This window comes from Mus caroli, chromosome 15 (genome assembly GCF_900094665.2).
Source record: "Mus caroli chromosome 15, CAROLI_EIJ_v1.1, whole genome shotgun sequence".
NCBI lineage: Eukaryota > Metazoa > Chordata > Mammalia > Rodentia > Muridae > Mus > Mus caroli.
The window spans coordinates 39072074-39085076 of NC_034584.1; the positions used below are offsets into that span (position 1 = coordinate 39072074).

At 36.5% G+C, this 13003-nt stretch overlaps 1 protein-coding gene across 1 annotated transcript in view; it reads left to right on the forward strand.

Moving 5' to 3' along the window:
* The window catches only part of Pkhd1l1 (PKHD1 like 1), a 136433-nt gene that overhangs the window by 99714 nt on the left and 23716 nt on the right, over positions 1-13003 (forward strand). Inside the window, exons 59-66 of the mRNA XM_021183925.2 lie at positions 864-967; positions 2835-2964; positions 4087-4208; positions 4578-4668; positions 8256-8404; positions 8487-8609; positions 9109-9220; positions 9301-9417. Of these exons, the coding sequence (XP_021039584.2) occupies positions 864-967; positions 2835-2964; positions 4087-4208; positions 4578-4668; positions 8256-8404; positions 8487-8609; positions 9109-9220; positions 9301-9417 (948 nt within the window). The remainder of the gene's footprint in view (positions 1-863; positions 968-2834; positions 2965-4086; positions 4209-4577; positions 4669-8255; positions 8405-8486; positions 8610-9108; positions 9221-9300; positions 9418-13003) is intronic.

The following is a 13003-nucleotide window of genomic DNA, read 5'->3' on the forward strand; positions in this document are numbered from 1 at the left end:
CTCTCACCTGTGCAGACTAAGTTCCTAAGTTCGGCTGAGTCCCTGAACTTTGTTCTTTTATTACTTATACAAGCCATGCATTTAAACATATTTATTACACTCTAATTCATTGTGATTGTTTCATTGATACTCAAATGCTCCATTATTCATCTTAGTAACCTTTTCATTTTGTGTCATAAATTCTTTACAAATGAGTTAACATTTTTGTGTCTTCATTCTCCAGTATCCAACTACTTACTGTAGTTTTTGCTGGAATTAAGGATCAGTCATTTCTGCAAATAACCCTGGTTGTATAAGTTTGGGTTATATAAGCTTGCAGACGAACCTAATGCATCTAATCAGTTTCAGGGACTGCTGGAAGCTACAGAACTTGGCACAGAGTAATCTCTTATAGATCATTATCACTGTCATTACCAATTTACAATACCATCTCTTGCACCTCAGTGGTACTATGACAAACTGGCTGACAAAGAAGTGACAATGCTGAAAGAGTCTCTGAAATAGAATTCTCATAATAAAAGCTCTTTGCAGCAACAAGATTGAAACATCAGATATATTATATGCATGCCTTAGGTGCTTTCTTAGCAAGCAATATTACCCTAGCATAGAAGAAAATTTGTCCTTTAGATATAATCATAAATAAATAATACAAAATGAAGAAGAAAAAAAAATCTTAGATACTGTAATAGTTTGTAATCTAAGAGCAAAAACAATGGATAAAAGATTAAGATATATTGTTTTATTTGGAGTGAAGGAGCAAAGAAAAATAAGGTTTCCATGAAGCACTTGAATAGTTTTATATATTTTCAAGTATTTTTACTTTATTCATTTTAGGATTTTTTTAAAATCATCTACTCCCTTAGGAAATGCAAGAATAAGTAATGTGGAATTTCACCACAGTGGTCAAGAAGGCTACAGGGATAGCACCGATCCAAGATATGCTGTGACATTTCTTAACCTGGGACAGGTTTGTGCTTTAAATTTTTTATGTTCCAAATAAATTATTTCACCCATAAAAAAAATCTCTGTTCTAAAAAATTCTACAAATGGGAGCCGGAGAGATGGCTCATCCTTTTAGAGCACTTCCAGAGGACCTGGGTCAATTTCCCGAACTCACATGCCAGCCCAGCACTGTCTGTAACTCCAGTTGCAAGGAATCTGAAACCCTCATACAGATAGATATACATACAGGCAAAACACCAATATGTATAAAATAAAACTAAATAATTTTTTTTTGAAATCTCTGCAAATAAAGTACACCACACAGCTAAAAGTTAAGAAAGTCTCTTAAGCAAGCACTGGTCTAGACCCCAAAGTCTCTCCGTCTTTTTACCCTCTCATTATCATTTATATTTTTATGTACTCATCACAAAAAAGTTTAAAAACATATAACAGACTTAAACTAGAAAAACAACTAGCTTTATAGCTTCTTTCTTAACTCATATATCCTTTACCTGCATTGCTTAACCTATAAAAGGTTTGTGGTTTAGTTCTAATATATGTTCAAATTATAATGTCTGCCTTTTAAATATTACCTGCATCGTCAGGTAGACAAATTTATCTTCTAATGTAAGGAAATGTCCTTGGCTCTGTTGTACATCAGCTTTAATAGACTCACAGCAGCATTATTTCAATCATTTTGTGTTTATTTAAGGTCAATAAGGCTATAGGAAAAGTAATAGAATTAAATGGTGCATGTTATAGCACATGAAGGTCAGAGGACATCTTTTGAGACTCAGTTCTTTCCTTACACCATCTTGGCCTTGGGGTTGGAACTCAGTCTGTCAGTCTTGGATAGCACACATACCTGCCACACTATATCACAGGTAAGCCTTAATTTTCAGTCACTAAGAATACATTTTTCTAAATGCCTGTTGCTTATGTTTTTCAAAAGACAAGCATAACTAAATATCTGCTTCTATATCTCCAGAAAAAAAAGGGGAACTAATTATTTTAAGAAGGCTGGAGAGTTAAGAGAAATGGGCAAGAGCATATTTCTTAGGAGAAATAAAAGTACCTCTTGATCCTGTAATAGGGTTCAGCAGGTTCATGTACATCAAGACTGGCCACCTGAGTTCAGTCCCCAGGGTGTACATGGTGGATGGAGAGAACTGACGTCCAAAGCTGTCCTCTGACTTTCATGCATGTACTATAAAATAAGAACATGCACACACACACACACACACACACACACACACACACATACATGTGCACACACAATAAATAAATTTTTAAAAGTTTTAAAGTTTGATACATCTGACATATCCATTACTATCAACATTTGAATTATGATTCTTTCCTGGGGTCGTATTACTTAGGTTGAAAGGGGGTTGTTCAGGTTTTGTTTATTGTTTTGTTTTTTGAGACAAGATTTTTTGTGTTTGTGTCACCTTGGCTGTCTTAGCTGTCCTAAAACTTGCTCTGTAGACCAAGCTGGCCTCAGACTCACAGAGATCTGCTAGCTTCTGCCTCCTCAGTGCTGAGATTAAAGTCCTGTGCCACCACTGCCAACTATTTAATTTTTAAAAATCACTACTAACAATTTTACTGTACTATTAAACACAGTTATCATCTTATCTTCTTAAAAGTGATAAGAGAAATACACAGAAAAACTCTTGAGAAAAATTTAATCTCGATTTAACATGCACATTACTTTATTTAACCATAAACTCATGACATGGAAATCTTTTATGATTAAAAGATTATAGAAAAATCATCTTATTTAAGAAATAGTATGTGATCAAGACATGCTTACTAAAAACCGCTTAATTTTTTCTTTATACATATTTAAATTTTATTATTAAAAATGTTCATCTAACCCAACTATTCCCTAGATCCAAGATCATGGCTTGTCTTATGTTCGAGGCTGTGCATTTCATCATGTCTTCTCGCCAGCAATTGGTGTGTTTGGGACTGATGGGGTGGACATAGATGACAACATCATCTACTTTACAGTAGGAGAAGGTAACATGATAATATTGTGTTTCACATAGTGCATTCTCTGAAGCAATCTTACAGTGGAGTCTATGACAAGTGAAGTGGAAGTGGTCTGTTTGTGCTATTCAATAAAATAATCACTGAGTCACATGTGGCTAATGAACTTCTGAATTGTGGCTTGTGCAACTGTGGAGCTGATTTTATATTTTAACTTTACTTAATTACATTTAATTTCCATTCAAATAGCCACCTGTGGCTATACTATCAAACAGTATAGACCTGAACCTAACATGAGTTGTCCAATTACTAATCTTTTCAATTACTATGACTTAGGCCGAAAAGAAGCTTCAGTGGTTAAAAGCATTTGTTGCTCTTTCAGAGAGCCCTTGGATCTCTAAAACCAACTTGGTAGCTTACAACCATCTGGAACCAAAAGATATAATACCCTCCTCTGAATTCTGCAGGCACCAGACAAATATGTGGTGCAAATCCATACATACAGGCAAAACACTCACAAACATAAAAACAAGTAATCTAAAAATTTTAATTACTATGGCTTTATGATATATTTTAAATGTGTTTATTATTCTGTGTGTATGAAAGAAGGCATCCATGATATACCATGCATGTGGAAGTTAGAGGACAATTTTATAAAGTCTGTTTACTCTTCCTATTAATATGTGGGTTCCAAGAATGGAACTAAAGTAGCCAGGCTTTGAGGTAAGCAACTTTACCCACTGATCTACTGAGTGTGAAGAATTGCTGTGACTTCTAGGATATTCCTCACTTGCCAGTCATAAAGATTATCCACAAGTAAGGTCATTTTAATTAAAAATTCTATACAATATGAATATATTTTTTCATTTCTACCATATGAAGTATACTACAAAGTCATTTAGTGTACAAAGACGTTATACATATATTAAAATCTGAAATGAAGCCCAAAAGGCAACTAATTTAAAAGTATCTAGAAGATTCTAATTTAGCTAGTCTTTTGTAAGAGGAAGTTCACTACCAAAGGGATCAGGGGACCCTTTCAAGTCTCGTACTAGAAGAAAAATAATTTTGCAGAAACAATGAAAGACATCATCCATAGTATCAATTACAAAATGTACATGTCTTTTGCTGTCTTTAAAAAAAAATAAACAGGTATAAGAATATGGGGGGATGCCAACAGAGTACGTGGAAATTTGGTCACCCTTTCAGTTTGGCCAGGAACCTACCAGAACAGAAAAGACTTGAGTTCGACGCTTTGGCATGCAGCAATTGAGGTACGGAGAACAGCTTCATAATTTTGAATACTTACAACATAAACATAAATTCTGTGAAAGTTGTAACTCTTCCTTAGATATTGATGATCTGATAAAGCAAAGTAGTTAAAGAAGTTAATGAACTTTATTTAAAAACATGGCTTAATATAAGACTAGAGTTTTAACTTAGTGGTACCGAACTAGCATATAAAGCACAGAGTACAATTTCAAGCAACTCAAAGGAAAAGCATAATGTACTTACATTTGTAATATGTATTTGAATGGGATGAGTTATCATAATTAAAGCAAAATAATAAGTATTTCCCCAAATACTTATACTGCTTGCATAAGAGTATATTAAACTAACCATTTTATTTGTTACTGTGCTAGATAAACAGAGGGACCAATACAGTCTTACAAAATAATGTAGTCGCTGGATTTGGAAGAGTAGGATACCGCATTGATGGTGAACCGTGCTCAAGTGAGTTCTTTCACATAGAATTGCCAAAATAATTGAGAGACTTATCCAGGTCATGAAAATGAGTGATCATTCTTTGTCATTTTGATGTGTAGTATCTCCTCCTTTTAAAGTCTAACACAAGGGACATGAGTTCAAAACCATCCAGTCTAACAGATAGATCCACTTGATGTGTGTGTGGGGTGTGTGTGTGATGTGTGTGTGTGTGTGTGTGTGTGTGTGTGTGTGTGTGTNTGTGAGAGAGAGAGAGAGAAGGGGACAGGGGGTTCGGAGGCAGGGAGAGAGAGACTGGGGATGGATTCAGAATCCTATGAACCCTGGGCAAGTGCTCTATCACTGAGTTATGCCTACAACCCTCAGGTCCACTTTTAAGAAAACTTTTTCTTTCCCATTGTTATTATCCCCAAATTCCAATGGCTGCTTCAATTCTCGATTCAGTGGGTATTAGTAGAGTGAGACCCTTGTCCCACTGCCACTTTATCCAAACCCGCATCTCTACATATGTAGATAGATGCCTCTGGGGATACGACACTGTATTCCCTCCTGATGTAGAACAAATACCCAATAATTATATTTTAAAAGCTCATGCATGAAAATTCCAAAGAACACACTCTGCAATTTTCATGAATGCTTCCCTGCATTCATGAAAATCAAGAACTAATCAGATGCTTCCTATTTGGATGAGCTTGAAAGGACTCGGGAATGTTTACATATGTCTGGCTAAAAATGGCCCTTGCATAAGAGATCTGACCATGTCTACTAACATCATTTACTTGGAGTACCGATTTCTGGAAATGTAGCTAATAATTGCCTTTCCATGTGAACATGGCTTGTAAAAAGCTCCGCCTAAATCTCCTGGAGAAGGCCTTGTCTCTTCTAGTGCCTCTGTATTCTCACAGAACCAAACTAGATTCTACCCTGTCCTGGGCTGTCGGTTTGAGGACCTTTGGACCACCATTCCCAAATATCTGCAGTCCGCAGGAGCGTCTGGGTACACGGGAGACTGGGAACCACAGAATCCGTCACAGACCTCACTGTTTCTCACCATGGAAAACAGTAGCTGGGACCCTCATCACAGACTGTGTTGTGCCTCCTTTGATCTGCTTGCTGGTTGTGCTCCACACTCGGTTACCCCAGCAGCTAGGCAGGCATGCAGCCCTACAAGCCATCTTGTGTTCTTTAACAGTTAGATACGTAGAAAAAAGACAAACATTAGAACATAAGCAACTTTGAGAAATAAGCTGAAAATGATGAAGAAATGCTAAGGATATTTGCAAGTGATGAGTGTGCAAGGTGCTGAAAAATGGACATTTTTTGGTTATTGTGAAGGAAAGAAAATGAAAATGAGTATGGTATTTGAATTTATATAAACAAATTTTGTACTAAACAAACAAAGAAAATTTATGGACGGTATAAGCAAGGGAGTGATGTGATTTGACATTCATTATTACATAATTTTATAGTTCCTTTATGTTTTAAGGATGCACATAAATTATTGCCAGATCATAAAGGAAAATAAAAATTGGAAATTAGATTAGAGGTTAAAACACTTGACACACAAGCATGAGTACCAGAGTTCAGATTCCCAATATCCACAGAGAGGGGGTGCTATAAGAAAGATAGTTATCTAGTCTGTCAAAATTAGCAAGCTGTGCACTCAAGTGACAGATAGCCAGTGTCACCCACTGACCTCCACACACATATGCTCCCAGGCACACACACACATCCACCCACACACATGGAAATGGTCACACCCGAACACACACACACATGCACAAAAGAGACAGGGAGGAAAAAGAGAGACACACAGAGGGGGGCGAGTTTCTGCTTCAACCTAAAGAAACTTAAAGAATAATTTTAAAATAGGCCTTTATCTGAAAACTGTGTATTACATTTAGTGTTCCTTTTGTTTCACTGGAGCATAATTTATAACATCTTTAAGAGGAAATTATATATTTACCATGAAGTTCAGCTCCTCTGCTAGATACTCTAGTTAATGAGTTATTTATACTTAAGATTATAGAAATCATTTTTATCTATTAAAAAACAATTTGATTCAAGCCTATTTTTCCTTGCCCAAGATATATTTTGAAGAGATAAACAACTATATCAAAAGATTTAACTAATTTCTGATATGTGGACTAATTAGAGATTTAAGTCTCCAACCGCTTCAAGCAGCATTTCTTTGACATGTTAAAAAAAAACATAAATTTATAATTTTTCTGAAACTTCTATAAACTTTTTCTTAAATTTTTAAAGAAATTTTATAAACTTTTTTCTATAGTTTTTCATAAATTCAAAAATATTATCTTTGGATTTAAATATTTACTAATAAGATATAATGATATATAAATATATACACTGATTGTTGGTATACTAAATGAGAATGTTTCTAAGTCTACAATCAGCTCTTCTAGGGGTTTCTGGTTCCTAGCCCCTCACAAATGTTTTTAACTCCAGTTTCAGAGCATCTGATACCTTCTTCTGGCTTCTGTGGACACCAGGCACACAAGTGATACATAGATACACATTCATGGAAAACAACCACATACAAAACAAAAATTTCAGATGACAGGAATCTTCAAAACTTAAAAAGTTTTTTTAAATATATTTATAGCAATAGAAATGTAAAACATCAAAAATGACAAGGGACTTAAGTTCCTAGAATGTTTGTCAGTTTCTTCAGTCCTTCCCAGGGATATACTAAAGTCCAGGCAAAGGGGCTATCTCTTCCTTAGAGTTTCATTATGTAGAAACAAAAAAATGTGAACAGATTCTGCTGGGGAAACAAATTCAAGCCAATCCCAGAAAGACCAGAAATAAAAGGTAAAATTCAAAGCATTAGGAATAAGGAAAGTGAATGGAACATAGGAGGAATCAGATATGGGCAGACCTTAATGAGCCAGCATAACTACACGCAAGTTAGGGAGGACACTGCTTGGGTGAATATTGTTTTTCAAATATAGTTAGGCCATTGATCCAATTTTGACTTAACTAACACTTCCATTAAAATCTTTAATTATATAGTATATCAATAATAAGCATAGTGTTTTTGTAATGGAGAGAATTTATAAGCTATCTTGTTTGCTTTATTTAGTTTGATTTTATGATAACTGAATTAGAGATTAAAACTGTTTGCATATGTGGAACCTGGGATTTTCAGAGATAAAACAGCTGTTCCAAGGATCAATCTAAAATACATTTAAGGAACAGTATCTCTGAATTTGGTGATGTATGAGGCAGACATGTCTTCTATTCTGAAGCTAACCTTCTAATATTCTAGCTGGAGAGAAGAAAAATTTATAAAATATCAAGTGGTAAAAATTTATTTCTAAAGGAAGTGGATTGAAGTGTTATTTTGAATCAAGTGTTCAGTAACAACCTTTTAAGAAATTGACTCTTAAAAATGATGTGTTCAAAAAGGGCAGGCAGTAAGAAAGAGATGAGGATGGGGGTGAATTTTATACAATGTAAATCACTATATTTTAAGCTTACACTTGTCTTCATCTAAACTTCTTTAACTGGTAGTGATGATTAAACCTATAAAACACTCCTTGTAAGGCTGTCTCTGGTTCCTATTTCCTCCCAAGGCCAGGCTAATCCCATGGAAAACTGGTTTAACAATGAAGCCCATGGAGGTTTGTATGGCATCTACATGAACCAGGATGGCCTTCCTGGTTGTTCTCTTATTCAAGGATTTACCATTTGGACATGCTGGGACTATGGAATTTATTTTCAGGTAAATGTGATGGAAAATCATGATGGCTTGTTTTCTCTTATGCTTGTTCTTAGCACTACATAAACTAAGTCTTGCATTCCAGACCACGGAGAGCGTGCATATCTATAACGTGACCCTGGTGAACAACGGGATGAACATCTTTTCAATGATCTACATGCCACCTTCTGTGTCCCACAAAATTTCTAGCAAAACAGTAAAAATTAAGGTAAGAAATGAATGCAGAGAAATGGTGCATTTCTCTGAAGAGGATAGTAAAACTGTTAAATGTCTAGTTAGAATAATGTCCTTGGTGTCTCTTTGAGATCTTGTGGTCACCCTTTCTCCTTACCTACCCTGCCTTCTGTCCTCACCTTCTTTTGTCAACACAATCTGTGGTAGTTCAGTGCAATTTCATCTTCTACACCAAGGTTTTTCTAAGAACACTACCTTCACTTTGTATTTTTTTTTGTTTTTATTGATGGAAATGTCAGTGTTTCTATATCGCAGAATCAGCATATTTCATTTAATCTAATTATTTGGATGTTAGCCATCCTTCCTGCTTTCATACCATCAATCTCAAAGTTTTCTTCATCAATCTTTGTTTAATAAATAGTCTACTTCTAAATTTTTAGTTTGCTTTTTCATACCATATAGTTCAGTATTGTTATATTTTTCTTTTAGGAAGAGTGAATATTAATACTGTCTTCTTTGGCTATTTTTGGTAGAACTCATTAATTGTTGGAAGCAGCCCTGAGTTTAACTGTTCTGATGTCTTAACTAATGACAGTCCTGATGTAGAACTCACCTCTGCACATCGAAGTTCTAGGCCCCCGTCAGGTAAAAATTGGGAATCTCAGTGTTGATTTTGATGTGTCCGCATATGTAATTTCTGTTAATTTATTTCTTGTTACTAAAAGGTGGGAGAAGTGGGATTTGCTGGCCGACATTTGCTTCAGCTCATAACATGGCACCTCGGAAGCCTCATGCTGGGATCATGAGTTACAATGCAATCAGTGGCCTTTTGCATGTCTCAGGCAAGTTTACATATAGTCCTTCACAAATCTACTCAGTGTTTATAGGCATCTATAAAGCACCTACTAATTAATAATGCTTCATTAGTGGTAGAATGTATCTAAGTTGATTTTTGTAGTAATCTGCTGAGTATGATCTAACTTGACAATAAAAGAAGTCTTACTTCAAATTACATATCAAGGATGGCTCCCTAGTGAAGTAAATACATGTAGGTGTGTGCTATACTTGTGTAAAGGGGATGTATGTGGACTTGAAGGAGGGCACATGTGAGGCAAGATCAGGATGTTTCCCAGCCTCTGTCATTCACTGTCCTATTGCTTTGAGATATGAAAACTTACTGTTTCTGCTAAGCGGCTGACTAGCAGGTTCACAAGACCTGTTTGTCTTTGACCTAACAAGATATGAACAGCCATGCATGGCCATTTGCATGTATTATAAGGATTCAAACTGAGGTTTTCATGCTTGCAGACCAACCATTTGTACCCCTGAGCCATCTCCCTAGATCTCTTTTCTTTTAAATAAATTATTCTACTTAGTTTTATCTCAAATGTTCCCCTCTCCCAGTCCTCCTTTCATCCGTCCTCCCTTCACCTCTGAGAAGGTACTCCTCCCTAGGTATATTCCAGCACTGGGGCCTCCAGGATTAGGGTTCTCCCACTGAGGCCAGAAAAGGCAGTCTTCTACTATATATTTGCCTGGGGGTTGGACCTGTCTATCTAGTCCAGCTCTTTGGTTGGTGACTCAGTCTCTGCAAGCTCCCAGAGGTCCAGGTTAGTTGGCACTGTTGGTATTCCTGTGGGGTTGCTGTCTCCTTCAGTCCTTTCAATCCTTGCCTTAACTCATCCATAAAAGTCCCTGACCTCCATTCCATGCTTGGGGGTGTGTATTCTCATCTGACTCAGTCAGCTCCTGGGTAGAGACTCTCAGAGACAGCCGTGCTAGGCTCCTGTCTGCAAGCACAACATAGCATCAGTAACAGTGCCAGGGATTGGTGCCCCCGACCCAGTGGAATGGATCTCAAGTTGGGCTGATCACTTGTCAGCCATTACTTCAGTCTCCTCTATTTTTATTCCTTCATTTCTTTTGGACAGGAGCAATTTTGGGTGGAAACTTCTGTAGGTTGGTTGGAGTCCCCATCCCTCCAGTGGGAGTCCTGTTCGGTTACTGGAGGTGGTCTCTTCAGGTTTCATATCCCCACTGTAGGGCATTTCAGCTAAGGTTACCCACATTGAGTCCTGTGAGCCTCCCTCATCCCAGGTCTGTGAGACTTCCATTCATTCTCCTGAACCTCTGGGCCTCTCTCCTGTCTCTCCCAATACCTGATCCTGTCCCTATGCCCCTTCCCCCTCTCAGAACTAAGTACCTCCCTCCCTCCCTCTGTCTCCCATTTGTTTTCTTTTCTAAGTAGGATTTAAGTATCTTCACTTGGGCCTTCCTTCTTGTTTAACTTCTTTGGGACTGCAGGGGGTATCATGGGTATTCTGTAGTTTTTAACTAATATGTACTTATCAGTGAGTACATCCATACATTTCATTTGGGGTCTGGGTTACCTCACACAGGATATTTTCTAGTTCCATCCATTTGCCTGCACAATTCATGATGTCCCTGATTTTAAAAGCTGAATAGTATTACATTGTGTAAATGAACCACATTTTCTGTATCCATTCTTTGGTTGAGAGACATTTGTGTTGCTTCCAGTTTCTGGCTATTACAAATAAGGCTTCTATGACCTAAGTAAAATACTTGTCCTTGTTGTATGGTAGAGCATCTTTTGATCCCAGGAGCAGTAAGTACAGATGGGTCTTCAGGGTAGAACTATTTCTAGTTTTCAGAGAAACCACCAGACTTATTTCCAGAGTAGTTGTACAAGTTTCTTATCCCACCAGCTATGGAAGAGTGTTCCCTTTTCTCCACATCATCACCAAAATGTGTCACCTGAATTTTTTATCTTAGTCATTCTCATTGGTATAAGGTGGAGTCTCAGGGTTGATTTATTTGGATTTCCTTGATAACGTAGGATGTTGAACATTTCTTTAAGTACTTCTTAGTCATTTGAGATTCCTCTGTTGAGAATTCTTTTAACTCTCTTCTCCATGTTTTAATTGTATTTTTTGGATTCTTTGGAGTCTAACTTCTTGAGTTCTTTATATATTTTGGATATCAGGCCTTTCTTGGATGTAGGGTTAATGAAGATCTTTTGCCAATCTGTAGATTGCTGTTTTGTCCTATTGACAGTGTCCTTTGCCTTACAGAGGTTTTTTTGGTTTCATGAGGTCCCATTTATCAATTGTTGATCAATTGTAGAGCCTAAGCCATTGTGTTTTGTTCAGGAACTTGTTTCCTGTACTAATGCTTTCAAAGATATTCCCCATTATCTCTTCTATTAAATTCCGGGTACCCAGTTTTATGTTGAGGTCCTTGATCCACTTAGACTTCAGCTTTGTGCTAGATGATAATAATGGTCCAATTTACATTGTTCTATTTGCAGATTGTTAGTTAGACCAGCACTGTTTGTTGAAGGTGCATTCTTTTTTCCCATTGTATGGTTTTTGGCTTCTTTGTCAAAAAATCAAGTGTCCATAGGTGGGTGGGTTTATTTCTGGGTCTTTGATTCTATTCCATTGATCTACATCTCTGTTTTCATGCCAACACCATGGGGCTTTATCACTATTTCTTTGTAGTACAGCTTGAGGTCAGGGATTATGACTCCTCCCAAAGTTCTCTTGCTGTTTTGACTATCCTAGGTTTTATTGTTTTGTTCTGTTTTGTTTTGTTTTTACATATGAAGTTGAAAATTACTCTTTCCATGTCTGTGAAGAATTGTGTTGGATGGGAATTGCATTGAATCTGTAGATTACTGTTGCTCAGATGGCCATTTGTACTATGTTGATTTTACTAATCCATGAGCATCTTTCCATCTTCTGATACTTTCTTTCTTCAAATTCTTTGTTCAGGGACTTTTGAAATTCTTGTCACAGTTCTTTTGCTTGGTTGGTTGAAGTTACACCAAGTTATTTAATATTATTTGTGGCTATTGTGAAGGGTGTTGTTTCCATAATTTCTTTCTTAGCCCATTTATCATTTGTATAAAGGAGGGCTACAGATTTGTTTGAGTTCACCCCATATTTTCCTAGGGGTCTTTCTTATCTCTGTTTGGTTGAGTCTGGCTACACCTGTATCAACAATAATGAGGAGTGTCTAATTTTTATGGCAAGGGAGCCCATATGTGTTCATGAAAAAAATCTTTAAAAACCATACAGCTATGAATGGTTTGCAGTCCATAATTATAGGAGGAGATGGAGTTGAACTTACTGGCCTAATAAAGATCTAGGAAAGACACATTCAGTGTCTACCACTGCATTTTATCTCTACACATCTATGTTATTATTCTTTCAAAGAATTTCTTAAGACAAAATATACTTTTTAAGGCTAGTAGAAAAACTTACTTAAGGGTTTTGGAAATAGCCTTTGCATTATTAGATTTTAAGTATGATTTTTAAAAATGTCTTTTATGGAGAGGCCCATTGGACACACAAACTTTATATGCCCCAGTACAGGGGAACACCAGGGCCAAAAAAAAAAAAAAAA